Source organism: Misgurnus anguillicaudatus, chromosome 18 (genome assembly GCF_027580225.2).
Source record: "Misgurnus anguillicaudatus chromosome 18, ASM2758022v2, whole genome shotgun sequence".
In the NCBI taxonomy this organism is placed as follows: Eukaryota; Metazoa; Chordata; class Actinopteri; order Cypriniformes; family Cobitidae; genus Misgurnus; species Misgurnus anguillicaudatus.
Window position 1 is genome coordinate 30,809,705 of NC_073354.2, and position 24,135 is coordinate 30,833,839.

A 24,135-nucleotide genomic window follows, 5' to 3' on the forward strand; every position below is an offset into this window, starting at 1 on the left:
TTTCTTCAGACTACGCCACCGTTTTCGATAGGGGTGCATTTATATCGGCCGATGATGCTTGCTATGCTTCTTAATGAATTACGGTGAAATGCCGGTACATCCAAAAGCCGAAGAACGAAGAACCATATACACGCAGCTCCAAGAGATGGTTTAAGCATATATTTATATTGCTGTTCTTCAAACCTTTTTCAGGTATTTTCATGATAATAAAGAATATGTATAATGTAGTGCTGCGCAATTAATCGCATCGCAATTGCGATGTCAGCCTGTGCGATTATATGACAGCAAAATGTTGCAATTATATTAAATAAATAACTGTGTGGACTTGTTAACACAAACTTTCTGATAACACTTTGATGATTTTCCTTGCTGTTTAAAAAAAGAAAGAAAAACGAACAAAACAGGCAGTGCAAGTGTGTGGTGTGCGTCGTCACTTGTGTGTGCGCAGTGCGGAAATACCAGTGCGAAGATGGATGCAGAGGAGGTTGACAGTGATCTGGTAGCTAAAAAAATTATTTTTGGATTGGTATTTTGGATTTAGGATTACTGAACCTGAGCAGTTGCTACATCATGTGGCAATACGAAAACATTTCTAGTTTTACAAATACACATTTTAGCATTATCACTAAACTTTGTGTGGATTTTCCTTAAAACCCATCAAGTTGACTCATGATACCATTTATTATAATCGCAATCGCACATCGCAATATTAGCATGAATAACCGCAATGGGAAAAATTACCCAAATCGTGCAGCCCTAGTATAATGATTATGTTTGACGGGTGTGGCTTTTTTAAATGCATGTAATAAACAACCCAAACTAACAGTGATTTCAGATCGATAAGGACTTACTGATCAAAAGCCGTAGTCCATGAAATAGCTGTGAATAATATCGACTGTGCGATTCAGAATAGTTATCGGCCACATATTATTAGTGTATATCGGCATTTATTGGTGCAACCAGTTTTCAACACTCATAAATGGAGTCGTTTGTAAACGCGGCAGACCTGTTTTAGTTTGGGAACTCCAAGGTTGTGCTGCCGTATAAATGAATGTAGACCGAGTCTTGTGTAAACGAACAGCTGGTGTTAATGTGACAGTGCACCATTTTTAAAGTTAAATTGATTTTAATTTAGGCAAATGGAGGTTTGCAATGGAGGTTTTCCCCAGAATAGTAAGAAAAAAAAGATTGTCTGTTTAATATTTGTTTGAGTATTGTTGGGTTTGAATATTGTTGTAATGTTGTTTATGTTTTGTTTTGTTTCAATTTAATTTGCTTTTTACGAAAGACAGACTGTAATTTTAAATGCCATATATAAGGCACTGTAATGGCTTGAAGGCCTATATGACAGGAGAAATGGAGTGCGTCAGACATAATTTTCGAGTTTTATTTAAGTTTTGTTTGCTACTTTAAAACGAATTTCGTTTCATATAATTTGTCTCTTAATTTTAATCGATTTTTTGTTGATAAGTTTTGTGTATATAAATTAATAAGAAGATTGAAAGGAAAACCTCTCATCATCTCATTAATGCATATAAACCACTGCAGTATGCTACCGAATGCCAAAACATGCAATATTATCGTTTGCAATAATATAGTTGTTGTTATTTTAAGGATGTGCAAAATCATATTATCGATTATATCCATGCTTTACATACAAACACAAGCTTTATGGCAGGGTAAAATTGAATCTATTCCTATAATGACAAGGATCTCTGTTTGTGATAAAGTTTCTATCAGTGAGATTAGATCTGTGTTCTTCTCCTTCCAATTATTTTCTAATTTCCCCTTGGTGCCAGAGATTCTTCTGGGTATTAGATTAAAACCACAGTGGCGTTTGGGGATAAACCCATGTGTATAGTGAAAGATGGAAATCTAATCCCATGCTGAAACAACATAGACACAAAATTACACAGAGATGAGTCGGGAGAACTTGTATACTTGGAGTGCCTGTAAAAAAGGGCCTACTTGTACAGATCTGGATATAAGTTTTAAAAAAATTCAGATAATTTACTCACCACCATGTCATCCAAAATGTTGATGTGTTTTTTGTTCAGTCGAGAGGAAATTATGTTTTTTGAGGAAAACATTCTAGGATTTTTCTCATTTTAATGAACTTTAATGGACCCCAACACTTAACAGTTTTAATGCAGTTTAAACTTGCAGTTTCAAAGGACTCTAAATGATCTCAAACGGGGCATAAGGGTCTTATCTAGCGAAACAAATGTCATTTTTGACAAGAAAAATGAAAAAATATGCACTTTTAAGCACAACTTCTCGTCTATTTCCGGTCCTGTGATGTGCCAGCGCGACCTTAGGCAATATGTCATCACGTCAATAGGTCACGGATGACGTATGCGAAACTACGCCCACCAGTGTTTTCAAGTGTGAAGAAAGAGGATCATTCCGACGTTGTCATATGTCGAATGATAATAATTAATGTCTTTGTGTTTATTGTTTAAAATGGTCCGCAAATGTGCATTTCATATATTTAACATGTGACCTTTCCACGGCATTACGCAATTACGCGAGGTCGTGCTGGCGCGTCACAGGACCGGAGATAGTCGAGAAGTTGTGGTTTAAAAGTGCATATTCTTTATTTTTCTTGTCAAAAATGACAATTGTTTTGCTAGATAAACCCCTTATGCCTTGTTTGGGATCGTTTAGAGTCCTTTGATACTCCATTGAAAATGCAATTTTAAACTGCATTAAATCTGTTAAGTTTTGGGGTCCATTAAAGTCCGTTAAATTGAGAAAAATCTTGGAATGTTTTCCTCAAAAAACATAATTTTTTCTCAACTGAACAAAGAAAGACATCCACATTTTGGATGACATGGTGGTGAGTAAATTATCTGGATTTTTTTTAAGAAAATTGACTAATCCTTTAAGTCTGCTTTATTGTCAATTCTTCCACATGTACAGTACATACAGAGAATTGAAAATGCATTTCTCTCAGAAATGCAATTGATTGATGCAGTTGATCGTAACCATTGATATTAGAAGTGTCAATAATGAAACACTGCCAGGACTATATAACTGCATATGGCAAAACACTACATGAAGTATTGATTCTTTCATTTTGAATAGATTTGGTAAAAGGGAAAAGGTCATTATGTTGGATAGTCATCTAGAATAACCTTTTTAACATGCCATAGTAGCAACAATTCACTTAAAGGGATAGTTCACCCAAACTATTTTTTCATTTTTATTCTGTCATAATTTTCTCATCCTCATGTTGTTTCAAACCTGTATGAATTTCTTATAAATGAACGGTAAGCACACAGTTGATTGTAACCATTGACTTCCATAGTAGGAAACCAAATATTATGGAACTATTGTAATAAATGATAAAGAAGATATTTTGATAAAAGATGGTAAGCACAAAGTTGCCGGTATTGAATTCCATCGTATTTGGTTTTATTTACAATGGAAGTCAATGGTTCCAATTAGCTGTGTGCTTACCATCATCTATTAAAAGACCTTTTTTGTGTTGATCAGAAAAAAATAATTTAGTTGAATATTTTTAACTTAGGAAAAGACATGTTTTCGCGGCAATCTTTACATCTGTACATCAGTTCTTTAAATTGATGTGCTTCTTTGAAAGTGACAACAATAAGATAACAGCGCCCGATTCCATCTACAGAAGCGAACAGGCATGAAAAAATAAGAAAGTCGACCCTGCCGCAGGCACCAGCAGCTATTTCGTCATTCTTCTATCAGGAACGTCATTAGATGTGTTTCACACAACAAAATAAATCCCTGCTGAGAAAAAGAAACCTGCTGGGATAGAAGACAGCAGAAATGTGGGACTTGAAGAGATCCATTTTGACCCATGGGGATGAACAAACTCCCATAAAAGCACAAACAAAGTTTAAAAAGGATCTAAACATCAGAGTTCACGTGTCTGCGTTGAGCTAAATGTTTGTGTCTTTTGTCAGCTCTTTCTTTCGAGGCCATAAAACTCACCTCGTTTTGTTTTTTGTTGAAACAGCAGCAGACGAGGAATCGAAGGCAGAAGAGAAAGCTGAGATACCTGTGAAAACGACAGAGGAAGAAAAGGAAGGTCAGTACACAATTACAATGTAACTGTTGCTATTTTCTCTATATACAGGAATAACGCAACTAGATAGACACTGTGGATTGCTGTGGAAAAAAATTATAATTTTAAGTCTCTCTTTTCTTAAATGTTAATGCAAGCTTCAGGCAGTGGTACTTTCAGGGTTTGGCCACTGTTCATTACATGCACTTCAATGGTTAATACCAATATTAAAGGATAGGTGATTCTTGCGAAATTAGACTAATGAGGTGTAATGAAACATCTTGATAAAAAAAGTAAATACAAAGTAAGAGTATCAAAATAAGAAACAGTTACAAACATCTCTTCATGTACAGTACTATTTTGCACATGATTTCAAATTCAAAGACATCATACAAACCAATTTTGTTGTTTTTCAACATTTAAGAGGAAAATTTTCATTACCGCAACGTGTCCATGACTGGATTTGGGTTCATTGACGTGGAAAAATGTATAATTAACAAATCTAAAAAATAAAAAGCTTCAGTGCATGTTATACTATAAACATTTACAGTAAAGGGGATCGCACACCGGCCGCGCAGCTCAGCGCCGCGCCGTTCTAAAAAAAATGTAACACATTGTTTTCTATGACTGTCCGCGCCACCCAGCTGTGACTCAGGAAGTTGTTCTAATCCCTGTCGCGCCACAGAGCGCCACTCACATAGTTTAACATTAAATAACATCATATTTGTCCCACATCATTAAGGATTAACATTAGCTGTTAACGTATATTTTACATTTTGAAGTAGACGCTATCTGACGAAGCTCGCGCTATTTAATGTGCACTTCCGGTTTACAATACCTCCGAGTTCTCCTAGGCGCGACGCGGCGCTGCGCGGCGCCGAGCTGCGCGGCCGGTGTGCGATCCCCTTAAAGAAACATGTGGTAATCGGTGATCATTGGTAAATGTAGAGACAAAAATAAGGAATATAAAGGTGTCCTAGGCCAATTTTCTCATCCTCCGCAACAATTTTCAATCATTGTTTAAGCCCTCAAGGAACTAACATCTTCAAAAAAAAAAAATTGTTGGAAGGGACATAATTGACTGTGACACTAAAGATGGCTATCAGGTAAGCAGTTCTTATTTTTTCCCTCCAGATAAAAGTTGAAATTTTGTTTGTCATAGTACCTAGACAACTTTTTAGTTCTCATTACCAAAACATGAGTTTGTAAATGCATATATTTAATGTAATATCATGTTGCGGTAATGACAATTTTTTATAATGATATTAAAAAAAAAATGTATATAAATTTATAAGAAATATGTTTAAATCCTCTAAAAATAATGGTTATAGTAAGTTCAGACCTTAATCTTATGGGGCGGTTTCCCGGACAGAGATTAGCTTAATCCAGGACTAGGCCTTAGTTTAATTAGGAAATATAACTAGTTTGAACAAACATGCCTAACTAAAAACATTACCTGTGTGCATTTTGAAGCAAAACAAAGAGCACTGATGTATTTTAAAATATGTCAGTTCAAGTTGTTTTCAGTTTGTACAGCTCTTAAAAATGTTTTAGTCTAGGACTAGTCTAATCCCTGTCCGGGAAACCGCCCCTATATGTGCAAAAATTTGGCTTCAAGGGCTTTTTAAAAATTCTGATACTGGACACTTTCTAAATCTGGATTTTGTGAAAATCACCCATATGTACCTAAATGGTACAAATTAGGACCTTTATAAAGGGTACTGGCCCAATGACAGCTATAGGGACCATTTTTTGACCATTGTTTCCGACAGTAAAAAAACAGTGTGCAATATACACAATAATGGATACAAATGAAGAGTTTCGTTGCAAAACGAGATAACTCCGTTTTTTTTATTTGTTCAGAAATCAAATTTTTTGGTTGTGCATTCCAATTAATATCAATTCAACTGCAGTTGGTTTGTTTTGATTTAAACCTTCATAACTTAAAAAATACAGCTAAGTAGCACCATAAAACAAGATAATAACATAATAATAAACATGTTTTGACAAAAATGTAAAAAAATGGATTTATCTCTTTTTGCAACGAAACTCTTCAAATATTCTATTATGTATAATCCCAAAATGGCCAAATATTGACTACTGTTCTTGCTGCAGACTTACATAATCCGCCATATTTACTGTGTGCAAGTGTGCAAATCCATTTGCAAAAGAGTCTGTTTAGTGAATTTGCCCAGGTGCCAATTTAAAGTCAATTTCAACAAAAAACAATACATAAAGTTTCAATGGTAAAACAAGTTGTAGGGATAATATCCTATTTTACAGCTGTTCAATGTTTTCCCCACTGCCCTGCTGATTTTAATCAGGAGAGTGTAAATGTGTTTTATTAGCTAATAAACTGCAGCACCAAAGGTCAGTGAAAAAACAATGCAAGAAAGAAAGCAAGCTGTTTTAATAACACAGATCATGCACTCGGCTTCAAGGTTGACTGAAATGAAAAATGGCATTAGCATTTTAGGTTAAAGGCACTTTGAATATAATTCCCAACGAGCATGTAAGCGGTGCAATCAAAAAACAGCTTTCGAGTTTAAATCTCAATATAGTTATTTTATTCAAAAAGATTTCTTGAAATCCAAAACATTCGTGTCATAATTTTTGGTCGTATTGTCAACCTGTTTTTATTTTCACATCTTTACTAACCGGTTGGCATTTAATCAAAAGTGTCACATTCATTCTGACAAATTTAAGCAATCCAAACTTATAATGAAGGTGTCATATTTATATCCTGTGATTTACTGCCACCACTTTAAAAATTAATTCTTGTAATGACATTTTGATTAATGGATGCAAAAACTGGCATTGGCCTCTGATATCATAAGCACATTATGCGTTTTAAAGATAATGACATCAATGGATTAAGCTGTAGAAGACTGGGTATTTACATCTATGTTTAGCAGCCAATATGATCCTTATCATTATCTGTTGATTAAAACAAGGCTAATCTAATAGAACTGCTAATTGCATTATGGTGTATCAGAGTTTCAAATTATGCATTTACATTTTTTTTATTGGTGTAGGTAAGTGATTTTTTATTTGGTTTACACATCCTGTCATAATGACACAGTATTTGCCTCTCCGTTAGGACAAGGACACATACAGTAGGAGTCCACATAAACTGAAAGCTAAAATTTAAGAAATTTAATGGAATTAATCCAGCAGTGGCAATTAATATTTTGCATTTCTTTGCATTTAGAAGAACAAAAAGAGCCCTTTGCCTGTCCTTGTATGCATTCAGAAATACGCAAACAGCCACAAAAAGCCCAAGTCACTAAACCAAAGGAAGAAAAAGGTATTTGATATTGACTTGCAAGGTCAATATCATGCATGTTGGTTTAAAAAGCCTGGGCATATTTTCTGTAATTGGTTGCATTACAGAACTACACCATAAGTCACAATGGCAATGTCTTACTGACCTGTTACATGACTGACAGATATGTGTACATTCTGTTCTAACAATTATCATCAGCTTTATCTGCAACTGACCAAGAGTTTACTCATTTCAACAAACTGCATGTAGAAATAATGATATAATTTACTGATTTGTAAACAGTATTTGTAATTAAAATATAACTTTAGTATGTAAAACAAAGATGCATTAAATTCGTTATCTGGTTATCTACGGCAGAAAAAACAATTTCTATGCTTTCTATAGGGCAGTGGTTCCCAAACTTAGGCTACATTTAGCATTGGCCTACGTTTTTTTTTTTTTTTTCTTTCAAAAACTTACCGAAGCAAGGATAACAACCGAGTTTGTGGGATTATGTATACTATTTTAAGACTTATGAGTGTATTCCTCACAGACAAACTGCTGACATCAAAGTACCGCGAGAACGATGCTACAGCGCGAGTGTGATTGTGATGTCATGCGGTCGGTCTGGGCGATGCCGAATGAAATCTACAAATTAATTAGCAACATTTCCCATTTCCGCTTTGACACACGTACGTGCACCGTACATTTTGAGGTAAGAGAGTCTTACCTTAGTTTGCACTGCAGCAGAAAAAATACTTTTTCTGCACTCCCTATCCGAAAAAGACTTTTTCTGCACTCCCTATCCGATAATCCACCGCGAGACAGTGGAGATTGACGTTCATGTTCGCTCTCCGCACACCCGTAGGCTTGTTCGACTTCATGCGGCGCCGCAAAACCGACAGCCGGATGACGTCAAAATTCCGCGAGAGCGATTTAAAAGCAAACTCCTTCGTTTGATTTCGCGAATCGCTCTCGCGGTACTTTGACGTCATCCGGCGGTCGGTTCTTGGCGCCTCATGAAGTCGAACAAGCCTAATAAATGGGTCATACATTCAAAGTTCTTTTTGCGAGTTATTTTTTGTGTTGCATGGTTTTGATATTAATATAATACATGACATAATATCTATAGGCTACATAATCCATTAAAAAATTATAGTTTATGTAGTATTGTGTGACTGTGTGTAAATCCGGTTAATCCAGAGAGGGAAATTCTTGTAGGGATAGCCTACTACACCATTGTAAAAAGTTTGGGAAACACTGATGTAGAGCATATACTTATACTAAGCCACATTATTTCAAGCTTGTGTTGTTATGATGTTTTCAATTTAACACGATAAAAATTAAGTGTATTTACATCATCTTTCCTTGATCAAAACTAAAAATCCCACAATGCACCGCAAACACAAACATCCGCTCCCTGTTCTCTTGAAATTCACATCACATTTGCCTCAGCTTAAAATTACACAAGACTCAATACACAATACCAGTTTTATTTTTAAGTTTTTAAAGAATATCAACAGAAGCAAACACGTCAGGAAATGTAGGAAACACCATGTAGTTAACATTAATGATTAATATTGATCTATAGACCCCTTCAAGGTTTGTAAACATTGAATGACTATCGGGTGCGCGCGCAGCACGGGGTCGAACTGTTCATACCATTTAGGCTTTATAATTTAATCTAACAGTGCTGAAAAATGATGACTTACCTCAAATGAAGTGAGCACTACAAACACAAGCCTCTTTGATCTTTGCATTGTCCCAGTCTGCACGTTAATTGCTTGCAGACGCAGATGTTGTATTTTTTTGTTTTTGAGATTCTGCATGACTCGCGAAAACTTAACGGAAGACCTGGTGCGATTTTCACAGCCCACGACGTAAGTAGGCATTTTTGACGATACCGAATAATACGCAACTGAATCTGCTGTAATGACTTTTCTGACCCCGTCATGCGCAGTGGGAACAGCCTGTGACGTGAACCGTGAAGGGGTCTATAATGTTGCTCAGATACAGTATGAAGCAGTCAAATTATTTTTCATAATGGGTTTAAACAGCATAAAAATAATCTTTGATTAGTTTGCAAATAGCAGTATTGACGTTTAACAACATAAAAATAGGCTACTGAATGTATAGTTGGTGAGCCAGGGGCTTTGCCAGTTCCCTATAGGCTACATATAGACTTACAGCTGATTGAGACATATCACTCATTTCGTTTCCTTTATTTCCTTTCAGCTGAACCCGAGAGAGTCAAGAAAAGAGGTACACGACTTTTATTCAAATTATTATTTTGTTTGTGAAAAATTCCTCTATGCCTTTTTACGTTTTGCATCATGTAAACAGTGGGAATGACTGTCACCACCAATAGTACATTTCTAAACTACATTTCTAAGTTAATTAAATCAGATATTAAACAATTACTTATAATGTGTAAGAACCTGTTTAGAAGGACATCATTTAAGGCAGGAGAATGGTTCTATTTAAAAATTTGTTCTCATAATTTTATTTTGTAACAAACACAATAGTGCCCCCTGCTGGTGCATACCATTTACACTAAATAAACACATTTCAAACTTATCCCAGCAAGTGTACTACATTATGCCAATATATTATATTGATATAATGTATTTCAAAATATTTCATGGATGATGAATCTGACAAAGCTTTATTTTACAGGAACAGTTAAATGTATCAATAATTTAGGCATCATAAAGTGACATGTAGCTGCAGGGATCACTAGTTAAACTAATCTGTTATGCCTGATTCATGCCTAATTGTTTTTCGATCTACAGCTGAAAGAGTCACCCTTAAGCGCAAGAGTATATGTATTCTTTGGTTTGATTAAACCTGGTTTAGCTTTAGGCACCTGTCTGTTTCTATTGCAAAATGCGTGCTGTACGTTTTTGGAGCTCTACAAGCCTATAAAATATTTCTGTAATAGTGTAAAGACTAATGTGTTGATAAGGCATTTTATATATGTTTCCAAAGAAAACATACAGTACATAAATTAGGTAAGCAAAACAGGGCTGGTCAATAATGCAATAATAAAAATATTATGACACTTTACAACAGCATTCTGGGACATTTCTTTGTCTTTTATACTCTGAATAATGCAACTTACACTTATTATATTCAGATTCAATAAATTTTATAGCTGTATTGAAAGAGCTCAGTGAAATGTCCTTCTGTTTGGCCACAATGTTGTTATGTTGTAGCAAATTTGTTGCAACTATGAGATATTAAACAAGTTATGATCAGTTGTGAAAAATTGTTTAATCTGGTTTTTTTTTCAGAACCAGAGGTCAAGAGAAGGGAACCCCTGCTTAAACAGAGAAAAGGTGAAGTAGAAATGAAATATTCAATATTATATTTACTCATAGTAGAACAGCAAAAGTGTAGCTATATGTTATTGTTGTTTTGTGAGTAAATGTGAGTGCCTTTGTTCTGTTATTGTTGTTATTTTTACCTCTTTACTGACATTTGTTCAGAAAAAGAATCTCCAGTTAGAAAAAGACTAGAGAAAGCAAAAAAAGGTAAAATATTTCATATTCATAAACATAAAAATTCCTGTTTTTTTAGCATCATCACGTGAATTTTTTTTTTTTAAATCAATTATTATGCCATTAATATTGAATACTTTAAACTAACACACATTTGCTTTCTGATTTACAGCACCAAGAGTAAAGACAGAGGCTGTAAACATACCCAGAAAGAGAAGTAAATCAGAACGTCTGATCATACTTTGCATATGTATTTGAAGTCACTGACAGAATTTCTAAAAAAAAAAAAAATGCATTAAACTGATTTCTTTTTCACAATAACAGAGCCCAGAGTCTCAAATGATATTGAAGTATTGGCGGCACCAGTGCCCATGAACGACCGTGAGTTTCTTGTCATGTGTTATTTTAATATTACACTGTGTTACATTTCACATAATGTAAAAAGACAGTAGCAATACGATGCAATCTGGAGTCAATCTGTTGTAATACTGAACTTTTCTTTTTATGATCCCATAAAACAGTTCCTATGTGCCGACCTACACCTGTGTATTGTCCAGCGCCCCCTGGCTGGTATGGTGAGTAATGCAGCCATATACACTATAAAACATCATGTACTGTAAAATCATGTACTGTCTATCCTTTAATACTCTGAAACCAACTTATATTTTATCTTACAGTGCATCATATAGTCACAAGTAGTCCACTACCACCATCGGCTATTCCAGGTATTTAAAACAAGATAAGTCTGGCTATAACTGAAAAAGCTGTCAACACTAACACTTGTGTCCCAATTGTTTAATCAGACATTATGCACTAAATGCAATGGTTAAATGAAGTTGAGACATGTTATGGCCGTGGTTATAAGTGCATGTGACCAAATCTTTTTTGTAGATTTTCATACTAACACTGTCAAAAATGGTCCCAAGCTGTCACTGGGGTTATAAAGGTCCTAAACACCATTAAGGTACAGATATGTATACATTTGGTGCCATATTTACCTTTGAGGTATTATTATTATGCACTCTTTGGTATACCTCTGAGGTACTAACATGAACTCATTAGATGCAAAGGTGTATTTTTTTTTTTAAAAGCGTAACGCTCCAGTGACAGCAAAGGACAATTTTTTGACAGTGAAAAACTATCTGTACCATCATTATCTTGACCTTCGCAAGCTGCTTGTAATTACCTCACAAGTTTTAATACACAGGTTCTTCACATCACTATAATGAAAACGCCCTGTTTTTCAGAATCAGAGGTTCCTATTTTAACAACCCGTCAAGCGCCCACAATACTGAAAGGTAATTTTAAAATAAATTTGAGATTGAAATCTACATTTTGCACTTTAGTTTGTTAAAAATAAATAAATTGTTAATGTTGTATTTTCTTAAGAACCTGAAGCTGCTAAAGAAAAGCCAAAAGAAACCACAAAGAAGAAAGGTATGAAAGAAGTCGAGTTAGTGTCTGCGGCAAAATCCTGCTGTGTTTTAGTTATTAGTTGAAGGGATGATAAAACTTTTACTTCTAATTTCAGAACCAGCTGCACCAAAAGAAAAAGCCAAAACAAGTCCTGCGAAGAAGGAAGGTGAGATTAATTTAAAATGGACATATTTATGTTAAAATGCAAGGAATCATGTGAGATTCAAAATACATTTGCAGATTTCTTTTTTGAGGACCAAGTCTAAAATTTCTGGTTTTATTTCATTTTGAAAGAATATTTGGGGGATAATTGCAAAAATGTCAATGTGGTGTAACCGGTCTGTGTCAACTGGTGTAACTAGTATTTTTTTAATTAAAATATAAATATATTCATAAAAATGTGGAATAAAATATAAACATCTAGTTTAGTGTAATATGATTTTTTAACATACATTTTTATCATCATTTGTCAAAGATTATTTAGAAAACAGTGCTGTTTTCAGCATAGTCAGGACAAATATTACAAAAATGCATAAAAATTTACATTTAGAAATAACTAATAGATATTTTAATATTTTATATATATTATATATATTGATGATTACGTTACATGCAATCAAGGTGGATAAAACATGTAATATTTCTCATTTAATATTTCTTATTTATGTTAAAATGCAAGGAATCATGTGAGATGTAAATATTTTTTCTTATATTTTATGTATTTGTATTGTTTTCTAAAATATGAATGTATGTATTCACTTGTATCTTGTTCAAGAGCTGGCAGGTGTAAAAGACAAAGTAAAACCTGCGCCTGCTAAGAAAGGTAATGACTATTGAAAAAATATGGTTTGAGTTTAATTTAACATCTATTTTTAAACTAAATAAAGCATTTTTTTAAGACTTTGAGCCAACAGCTGGGAAACAGAGAGCTAAAAGAACAGGTAATTCAGATAAATGGTTCAGGAACTCATTTAACAGTAGTTTAATATTCATGAGACCCATGTTTAATTTGATCATTAACAGAGAAAGTGATCATCAGAGAAAGACCAAAACCTACCTCTGGAAAGAAAGGTATGTATATTATTACATATTATTATATGATTATTATTGTTGATGTTGTCAGTATTTAATAAGTTGATATTTGTATACACGCTCAGAAAAAAGTACAAAAGCTGTGAATGCGGTGGTACCTTTTCAAAAAATACACCACAGTGTGCATATTAGTACCTCAGAAGTACATGTTGGTAGCTCAAAGGTACTTGTTTGTACCTAAATGGAACCGTATTTGGACCATTTTAAAGTGTAGTGTACTTAGTACCTTTCTTCTGTCTACATGTGTAATATCAGCAAATGTTTGGTTAGTAATTGTTTTCATTTAGAGAAATTCACAGAAGCCACTGAAGCAGGATGAAATAAAATTATAGATGCTTTATTGATAAACAGTAAATTGAGTTGATGAATGCATGTTTATAGTTTCTTTGCTATACAGTTATGTATAATCCAGAAATCACAAATCTTATATTTTCAATCTCTTTTTTTTGCTAAAGACTCAGCAGTTACAATGAAGGCAAAAGTGGCAGCAACAAAAAACAAGGGTGAGTTCACATAGTGCAAAGTGTGTAGGCCTATGTACTGTACACACTGTCAGAAACAATGGTAAAAAAATTGTCCCAAGCTGTCACTGGACCAATAAAAGGCCCTAATATGTACCATTTAGGTATAGATATCTGGGTGATTCTCACGAAACCATTGAAACACCACGGCATTAATGATTTTAGCTTTAAAATGTGTAATATAGTAACATTAAAAAGCATCAGAATTAACACAATACTGTGTTCTACCTTGCACAATGTGTGATTTCAACATAAGAATTTATAATTGTAAATTTTATCTCATTTTCTGGTGAAATTCTCATTACTGCAATGTGTCCGGCTGTGTTTGAACATGCGTTATGTTGTAATTTAATCAAATTAACACAAAAATATAAAAAAAAATTGATGCTTTGCTAGACTACTTTAGATGACAGAAAAAATATTTACTGAATATTCATGTATAATAATAATGAAGAAAAATTAGGAAAATGATGTGTCCATGCCTGATGTTCTCATCCTCCGCAACACTTTTTGAGAACAGTTTAAGCACACATACAGAATTTTAATAAAGTTTGATTTGGAGTGACCAAGCACATGGACCAGTTACTTCAAGATGGTTACCAGGTAAGATCATTTTTTTTACAGTTAATTTGAAATATTGTCTTGTCAGAATGCTTACACGACATTTTGATTATCATTACCGCAACAGATGCTTATTAAATGTTAATTTAATTAATAGAAGCATAATACTTTGATTTTAAATGCATGTGCAGAATCTTCAAATTATGTTCTTTCAGGTTTGTCATGTCATTTTGAAAATATGTCAGTGGTGATGTTTTCTGACTGTTGCGGTAATGAGATTTTTTTAGGACTAATTTTTTAAATTATGTTACAAAAAGTGTTAAATGATAAGTAAAAGTTTTTAAATTAATGTTCCCATTTACTCCAGACTTTGTTTTTCAATGTCTGGTGGGAAAAAAAAGTAAATTTAAGCAATTTTTACATTTTCATGTTTGACATTTTTAAAACCAAGTTTTCGTGAGAATCACCCATCTATGTATAGAGTTTGGCACTAATATGTGGGTCAATGACATGACGTTAATTATTTTGTGTTTGTATGGTTCAATTAAATATAAAAGGGTTAAAATTTCAAAATAAATTTGCAGATTACTTGCATACATTCTCTTTTTTGAGAACCAAGTCTAAAATTTCTGGTTTTATTTCATTTTGAAAGAATATTTGGGGGATAATTGCAAAAATGTCAATGTGGTGTAACCGGTCTGTGTCAATTGGTGTAGCTAGTATTTTTTTTAATTAAAATATAAATATATTCATAAAATGTGGAATAAAATATAATCATCTAGTTTAGTGTAATATGATATTTTTATATATGTTTTTACATCATTTGTCAAAGATTATTTAGAAAACAGAGCTGTTTTTAGCATATGTCAGGACAAATATTACAAAAACGCATTCAAATTTACATTTAGAAATAACTAATAAAATTATATTTAAAAAAAAATGTTTTTTATGATTATGCTTACATGCCATCAAGGTGGATAAAATATTAAATACTTCTCATTCTTTGGCACAATTGGCTGTTACACCATTTTACATTTTGAGGTCCATTCACTTCAATATTGCATATAATTAACATAAATACACTAAATATGTGCATTGAAAATAACCTGATGGGTACTTTTAAAACAAGTTTTTTTTTTAAAGATTTTTTTATTTCTAATCTTTCCAAACAGTTTTTGTCCCATGTACCTTTGAAGTACTGATATGCACTTTTTGGTACCAATTACATTTAAGGTACATTAAATATAGCTCTTTAGGTGCAAAGGTGTACTTTTTGAAAGGGTACAGCCTCAGTGACAGCTAGGGGCCGTTTTTCTGACAGTGCATTACAGTACACCCAGATGAAAATGTTTAATGTAATATATTGCTTATATATTAAAAAAGCAACTTGTAGAAAATTCATGCTTGTGCATGAAGTTAAAGTTATTATTATTTCATGCAGGGCTGATGACAGATCTGTCATTTCCTTATGTGGCCTTTTCAGATGAGCAGCGATTCCAAAGTCTGAATTAGCACATTCTCATTTTAATACATGTTGTCTGGCAATGCTTGAAATTCACTTTGCAGGTCATCTTTAAAAAGGTTCAACTGGTTTTAAGAAAATAAGCAATTAAAGTTATAAATATCACACTGGATGATATTTATCTAATATTTATCTAAGCTCTTTTGAAAAGTCCCTGCCAACTGCCCCATAGCATTGGCACATCATTACAAACAGCAGTTTTAGCTTTAATAAAGATTTATTATTATACTTCAACTATATTATATTCTTTTTTTTTTCATTTCTACATGTGAAGAAGAGAGAGTTGGGAAGGAAGTGAAGCCTGATGTAGAAGGTAAGATCATATTAGATCATAGTTTTTACATACAGTATTAAAGGCATGTTCAAATCCCTAGCATTAACTGTTAAACTCAATTGATATTAGTGGTATATGGACATTAATGATACCTCAAATCATTTGGCTTGTTTAGGAAAGGTTTGTTGTTACTTCTCAGTCGATAATCATTAAATAAACATCTCAATTTAATGAACGATCTTCATCCAGCGCGAGAGATAAATCAGCACGTTTTCGATTGCTAATGGACAGCATTGTTGAGTGCAAAGCTTCTCGACTCGCAGACAGGAAATCAGTATGCAATATTTACGTGGTTTTAACTTCTTTATTGACGTTCTGTTAGGACTAACATGTCAAAAACTCCAAGAGCCGGCACTTCTTATTTACTCCAATTGATAAGCACGTAAAGAATGATCAAGTGCCGACCCACTGTATCAAAATTAACTTTCATAAAATTAAGTAGAAATTATTGTAAAATTAAATGGAGGTTTTTATAATATTATGCTTAAAGAGAAAAAGTGGTGCACACTGTGTAGTTTTTAATAATAAAACTATGTGTCATTTTGTTTGATCATTAGTCAAAAAGAAGGCAGCGTCAACACCCAAAACCAAGCAAGCCATTAAAACACCAACTGTGGGTAAGTTTAAGACCTGAAAGGCTTTTTGCATCTCTGAAGAAAAAAAAGAGTCTTGTCTGCCCCCAAAAATGCCTTTGATCTCTATAGCTAACAAGCAAAAACCCTGATGCATGCAAGTTTCTATAGAGTTTTATTTGTAGCGGCTCACAGCATAAATTCAGGCTTTTGATAGTTTTACACAAAATATTGAGAAGTTATTTTTATAATCATTTCCTCATGGATACTTCATGTAATATGGACACCTCTGCATGTTAGCTTATATAACATTAACATTTACTTCATGGGTGACGGCATGATCCGCACAGGAATTAAATTTAATCGAAAATTGGATCTGTCAAGTAATACAACTTTAGATGAAGTCATGACAGAATATTACTGAAACAAGTGCACCTTTTATGCACCGCTTCATGGCTTTGTAGTTACGTAACCGAGCGTGCTTTCCTGACACATAAAGGGCTTTGATTTTAAACTTGATTAAGTAACTTTCCATGCTCAAATGGAATGCAATTATGGTGTCACATTCACATGCTTGCATGAATGTGAAGGTGTAAGACATTGAAAAGACCATAGATAACATAAAAAGCACTGTTCTCCTTCACCTCCAGCATCACCTGTACCAGCAAAAGAAGAAACTATTAAAGATACCCAAGATATGAAGCAGATCAAGGATAATATACTTAGATTGCTTTTATATGTGTGCTCCCAACGTGAAAGCATTTCAATAGGTTAATAGCATGATTATGTTGCCTTCAAAGATACTTCATTTTAATTAACCGAATACTAATGCCCAGTTCACACCACCAGCGACTAGTAGCAGCAGAGCGTTATGATCTCATTCATTCTAGTGGAAGCTTGGCGAGAGGAATTTTAACTTTATGTAAATAGTGAGCAACTTTTTGGGAGCGACTACTAATTTGCAACATGATCTCACAAAGTTCCGTGTGATAGTCACGGAATTTTGTGCCCATTTTTCCGTGGCATTCTCACGGATCTCCGCATTTTTCCGTGGCCCTGCTACGGACTGTCTTTTTCCGTGGCATTCTCACGGATTGGTTACTCAACTGCTTTTTCCTATTTTCAAACCATTTTCGCTTCGGTTTAGGGTTAGATTTGGTGTTTGCGTTAGTATGTCACTTTAAATATTGGTTTATACTATTTATTCTTTTATATTTTCTAAACTTTAAACAATTGTTGCCTGGCGTTGGGGTAAGAGTTGGGTTTGGGTAAGGATGTCATTTCAGGTAAATCTAACCCTAAACCGAAGCAAAAATGGTAAGAAAATAGGACAAAACAGTCGAGTAACCAATCCGTGAGAATGCCACGGAAAAAGACAGTCCGTAGCAGGGCCACGGAAAAATGCGGAGATCCGTGAGAATGCCACGGAAAAATGAGCACAAAATTCCGTGACCATGCCACGGAAATTCGTGAGATCAGGTTGCTAATTTGAGTTAAGTCAGTGGAGTCACGTCAAGCCTCTCTATCAGTTACTGCAGTGGACAGTTACTAGGACAGCAAGAATTAGGAACGCCTCCTTACGACATAATAGAAAGAAACAGGCAGCACACAGCCTTAAAGTCGCTGGCAGTGTGAACGGGGCTTATGGCAGTATCTCAAGTTTGGCCTATTAGGACCCCGAAATATGATCAACTTATTAATTTATAGATTTTTTATCAGTGACGGCTGATGACTTCTTTTTTTGAAGCGCACAATGCGAAGTTTGTCACAACATGTATGTAGCCCGTCATGTGTGTGGCTCGTCATTTCAAAATATGTGTTCTGCGCTTTGGGAGATCATGTGTGCGTCGCGTGTCGTGCCGAAATAAGTGCCTGCTGCCCTGAACTTGAACTTGAAAAGAGACGCTCGCGTTTGCCAGATACACGCAGAATCTCATGCGTAATCAGAGTTTACTGTTAAGGGAGTGTCTTGCGTGTATTTAGGGAACGTGAGCGTTTTTTTTTATCATAAACGGTTTTGACGCGTGTGTAACGGGCACTTATTTTGGCAGGACACGGGATGCACACGGGATCTTTCCACACGCAGGACGCGTATTTTGGAAGAGGGAACCACACATGTGACAATCCGAATACTTATTTTGAATTGGCGCATCCTCGGAAGAGCAGTCACGAGCCGCCACTGATTTTTATGTATAATGAATATACAGTTTGCTACACTGAGTAATGCTGGATGTATAAACCTATAGATATAGAAAACACACTAGAAAGATTTAAAGGTAATATAAACAATTATGTGATGTATGTAGCAGGAAATGAGAAATAAACACCTAATAAAAAAACTACTTCAAATTTTCTCTGAAATTTTTTGGGAATCCCTTAGAACTCTTGGAGTCCCTGGACCCCAGTTTAAAAAAACCCCGTATTAGACAGTCCCTCCAGAAAAAACTTTTTTTGTGATTGTTGCGGGCAAAAATCTTTGATCTTAAGGCACGTTTCCTTAAAAAATGTGATGGAATATGCAGGATATTTATGCAATTTTGTGCGCTAAAAAATAGCAGGAACTTGCAAAAATTGCGGGAACTTGCAAAAACTGTTTGGTTGTAATGATATTCACGTCACATAATCACGTCACTTCGTAACGTTCCCATGGCAACAAGGGACATGGCTGCGCTTGTGTGAAGTACATGCAACATTTTTCAACTTTCTGCTAAGATATATATGATTTTTGCTACACAAATGCAGGGATTATGAAATCAGGCAAGCCAAAGTCAGCCAAAGTCTAAAAATAACGCATTATCAGCCAAAGTCCGCATATTTATGAGGGGGCCGCATTTTTTCAAATATTTCCGTGCCCAAAATATGCGGACTTCGGCTGATTATGCGTTAAATCATGCGATCGCATAATCACGTTTTTCTGGAGGGACTAGTTAGAGCATTGCAATATGTTAACTTCAAACTCTGCTGGTATCAATTGGTTCACCGTCTCCATTACATTTTGTGTCTCACCTTCACAAAAATAATGGTTTTGGAACTGAGCACGTCTGACCATCACTTACAGAATAACCTTTGTTAACCCCATTTTGTTTACCACTTTTTGTCTCTTTAGATAAACCAGCCGAGGAACAGACTCCAGAAAGTACGTTTAAATATTTTATCATTCAAGCGGTAAAGAATTGTATGGTGTGATGCTTCTCAAAGCTGCTTGTTGAGTTTAAAATGAATAGTTCACCAAAAAGTAAAAATTCTGTCATTATTTTCACGTACGCTGTAAAATTTTTGCTCTTCAAATTTAAGTATTGGATTTACAAGTCATTTTAACTTGATTTAGATTTTTTTTATCTTGACTAGAGATGAGTTGCTGTATCTTATAAAATAGAGTTGAATTAGCTTAACCCTTGTGGTTTGTTCAAATTTACCCTTTCGGGTTGCCAAAAAAAACGCACTAAATTAAACGGCTGTAAAAATGTATCGGATCGATTTTTTTCACTTTTTTAGTTAATCTGTTAATCACCCTCCGTACTCATCAAAACCAACAAATGTTTACAAAAATTCAATGATTTTAACTCTTTAATTGCCAAGTTCATAAGGGATGTCACTGATTTGGGAAAAATACACACACAAAATGATCGATATTCAATATAATGGCGCTTTTCCATTGCATAGTACCCCATGGTTTGGTTTGGGTTAGGTCGGGTCAGCTCACCTCACTTTGACTTGGTTAGATTTTCCATCGAGTTTAGTAACACTTCGGAGTGGAAGGGATTAGGCGTCTCGTTATATTTGTGCTGCCTACTGCTGTGACATCATACAAGTGGAAGCGTTGTTGTACATTCCCATGCATTCATTAATCCCTCAATTCCTCAGCCACAAAATTTAAATTGACCACCACAAATAGATGTTTTCACATCGCGTTTATTACTACCTCTGCCTCACCTGACAGTTTCTGTACAAACACCCGTGGCGTCACTCGACGCGTTCCGTTGAGCCACATTTAAGTTGCATTTAAGCATATATGTGGATGTGCGCGTCGCAAATGTGCCGCCACAAACTGCAAGTCTGGAAAAAACTGGTATGGTGTTCCTGATTCTCAACCTGTGGATGTTTTTCATTGCTAAAAGGGAGTTTGTGAACTTATAGCAAAGCACAGATGACAACAGGTTTACTCGAGACTGCGCAAGCTAGCATGAAGGTATCTTACATTATAGCGATGATGCTGGTAGTGACGATTATTTCAGACCAATCAGTGATCTACAGTCACGTTTTGGTATCAGCTCAGGTCACTTGAAACCCTGACTGAGGTGGTACTAAAAAAAGTATTGGGTACTACGTACTGCACCCAGTGGAAAAGCTCCCAAAAGTAAGCTTACCCGACCCAGACCAAATCGTGGGGTTCTATGCGATTGAAAAGCGCCATGAAAAGTGATTGCGGACTGTCTTGCGCATGGAAAACGTTAGTAGAAACATTGGCTTTGATGCATTTTAGTTTTTGTGCAGCATCAGATTTAATTTTTTTCTCCCTAATTAGTTGTTCATGGCTTTTTTTGCCCCATTGACTTTCATTATAACGACATTTTTGATTGCAAAGCTATGACACCATATAGTCATGCATTCTTGATTGTTGGTGGTTTTTCTTTTTGCTAAGAGGTAAAATTTGTCATTTTTACTGTTGATCACCATGTGCCGCCATTAACCCTTTAGTAGGCCTGTGCCAAAAACAGAGCTTAATTTATATGGAGTATAAAGTACTTTTTCAGTTCTATTTTATAAATTACAGCAACTTCTCACTAGAGATACAAAAACTAATTACAAAAAACAAATTATTACATAATTAAAGTTCGGTATTTTACACTTAAAGCCCTGTTTTCAGATTGTTTATGATGAAATAGAACGGTTTTGACTGAAATTTCGACATATGCGGCTGCCCCGAGAATTTTCAGGTGTTTGTTGTTTCACATCCCACCTCTACAATGTGTGTATAGGTGCACTGGAACAATCCTTCCTAAAATGCATTAAACTTTCGTTTACAAAGACGTGAAACTCACCGAGTGGTCGGGGGTGTTCGCTGGTGTGCTCACACGGGAATCGCTGCAAAGGACGCATTCCAACAGGTTTTATCGTTTTTGTCCAACTCCATTGACTTGTATTAGATGTGCTGTGAGGTACGGTATTACTCAGCGCCGGGAACGTTGTTTGTATTCTTGCAATTGGCAAAGGCGGATTATCGCCACCAACTGGGCTGGAGTGTCTATTATTCAAGCTCTCAACAGAAGAATGTACGGGTGTGATGCGTTTGGAAAAATAGGTCCACAAGTTTACAACGAATGCTAAAACACCTGTTGGAATGCGTATTTTGCAGCGTTTTTGTGTGAGCATACCAGTGAACACCCCTGACCACTCGGTGAGTTTCACGTCTTTGTAAACGAAAGTTTAATGCATTTTAGGAAGGATTGTTCTGGTGCACAACCTATTGTAGAGGTGGGAGGTGAAATAACAAACTCCCGAAAATTCTCGGGGCAGCAGCATATGTCGAAATTCCAGTCAAAACCGTTCTATTTCATCATAAACAATCTGAAAACAGGGCTTTAAGTGTAAAATACCGAACTTGTCCTTTAAAATGTTTGGGTGAACTATTCCATTAAATGTAGCTTGTGTGCTGCATAATAGCGCTGCACCTAATTATTTAATGATCAAAAACGCAAATCAATGCATGCATTTGTGCAAAAAGTAAAAAAATCTACATACTGTATTTAGAAATACGGTGCTAAGCATTCATAGTGATCAAGCATACCTGCCCATTGTAGATACTGGGAGAGCTTCAAAAATATCCAGGCGACCCTAAGGTACAATTCCACATCTATTCAATAAATTAACATCACTGTTTCAAATAACTGAGCCACTGGAAATAAATAAGCCTCACTGGTACTAGTCAAGGTTATAGGTTCAGATGGATTAAACTGGTTTTAAGCAGCATTTGTAAAATTGCTGTATAAATACAGCTATTAATACACTAATGCTACTGTGTGGTTGGCCCTGTGTGAACTCCTAATGTTCATCTTCTACTGTAACCTACTTTCCCGTCTACTTCCTTTGCATGTTTTGCATGCAAGAGACAATTCGTCATCTACCTATTTTTGCTTTCCTGTGTATGATAGGTGTGTTGATGGAAACAATCATTTCAGATTTATCGTCTCTTAAGACTTTGATCCTCTGTGCACTGAAGTGTGTGATACATCACCTCAACTGATCACAATTCACACCTTTTCCCCTCGGTCAGCTATTGTTTTTGTCAGTGGGTGAATATGTCATCTCCATACTGCCTCATCATGATACATACAGTATTTTCTTATAGATTTCATTTCTTTCAGCCATAGTTAAGTGACTTAATATAGAATATAAATGACTTAATTCTCGGCATTACTCCCAAACCTTTTTTTAAATTCTTTTAAGTACATTTTCAAGGTCGACTTTTCTTTAAAATTCCAAGTGTCTATTCTTCAGTGAATATATTTGCAGATATTGCAGTCTGCCTCATGTAAAATATTCCTCTTAAACATAGCTTTGTCAGGTTGCCTTCATATGTCAAGTAAATTCATTGGTATTGTATACAGTACTGTATATAGTATAATCTGCTTAGCGTCGTGCTTTTACCTTATTGCTACTGTATACATTTACATACGTTTGGTAACACTTTACAATAAGGTTGTAGCCTATTTGTTAACATTAGTTAATGCATTAGGTAACACAAAACGATGTTTCTACAGCATCTTCGAGTTATTTTCAATACATTTCTGATACTTTTGAAGACATTTAGCCATTGCAGCTGACCCCAAACCACTTGACAGCATAAAAAGCGTTTTTCTCATCTAGCACACGCAGCTATATATGATTGGCCCATTTTAAATATATGGTCATGTGATGAAAATGATGCAGCTTGGTAGATGTAATGCTGTGGACACACCAAATGCGAAGCATTGCATTCCTCGCCCCATTCAGACCGCCAGCGACTAACTGTGGATTCACACCAGATGCGAGTTCAAAGATTTGCGCAAGTAGATTACATACAAAGTCAATGCAAAGAAGCGATCAAACTTCCTCGCGTGGGGCGATGCGAATGACGCAATATGGGTGGCGCGTTTTCCGCGAAAACAAGCCCTATTTGCAAGTAATCTAGAGGGAGTAACGCGGTGCTCCGCGTTTGGTGTGTATGTAGCATAACAATAGCAGAGTGACGCAATTTCATTCATTTCAATGGAAGCTCGACGACTTCCGTGACATGAGCGAAAGTAGTCTAGCGTAGCCAGACCTTCAATACA

General features: G+C 35.2%; 1 protein-coding gene across 20 annotated transcripts in view; it reads left to right on the forward strand.

Annotated features, from left to right (window-relative positions):
• The window catches only part of trdn (triadin), a 68,443-nt gene that overhangs the window by 40,708 nt on the left and 3,600 nt on the right, over window positions 1–24,135 (forward strand). For 7 of the 20 annotated variants that reach the window (XM_073856295.1, XM_073856296.1, XM_073856300.1 and 4 more), the window contains 20 exons: window positions 3,992–4,063; window positions 7,251–7,346; window positions 9,540–9,566; window positions 10,598–10,642; window positions 10,793–10,837; window positions 10,977–11,021; window positions 11,129–11,185; window positions 11,326–11,379; window positions 11,482–11,529; window positions 12,052–12,102; window positions 12,194–12,241; window positions 12,336–12,386; window positions 12,996–13,043; window positions 13,120–13,161; window positions 13,244–13,291; window positions 13,768–13,815; window positions 16,191–16,229; window positions 16,808–16,867; window positions 17,473–17,534; window positions 19,928–19,958. In XM_073856295.1, the coding sequence (XP_073712396.1) occupies window positions 3,992–4,063; window positions 7,251–7,346; window positions 9,540–9,566; window positions 10,598–10,642; window positions 10,793–10,837; window positions 10,977–11,021; window positions 11,129–11,185; window positions 11,326–11,379; window positions 11,482–11,529; window positions 12,052–12,102; window positions 12,194–12,241; window positions 12,336–12,386; window positions 12,996–13,043; window positions 13,120–13,161; window positions 13,244–13,291; window positions 13,768–13,815; window positions 16,191–16,229; window positions 16,808–16,867; window positions 17,473–17,534; window positions 19,928–19,958 (1,017 nt within the window). Of the gene's footprint in view, window positions 1–3,991; window positions 4,064–7,250; window positions 7,347–9,539; window positions 9,567–10,597; window positions 10,643–10,792; window positions 10,838–10,976; window positions 11,022–11,128; window positions 11,186–11,325; window positions 11,380–11,481; window positions 11,530–12,051; window positions 12,103–12,193; window positions 12,242–12,335; window positions 12,387–12,995; window positions 13,044–13,119; window positions 13,162–13,243; window positions 13,292–13,767; window positions 13,816–16,190; window positions 16,230–16,807; window positions 16,868–17,472; window positions 17,535–19,926; window positions 19,959–22,623; window positions 22,663–24,135 lie in introns of those variants that run through there. The other 13 variants (XM_073856297.1, XM_073856298.1, XM_073856303.1 and 10 more) reach the window with 9 other exon arrangements.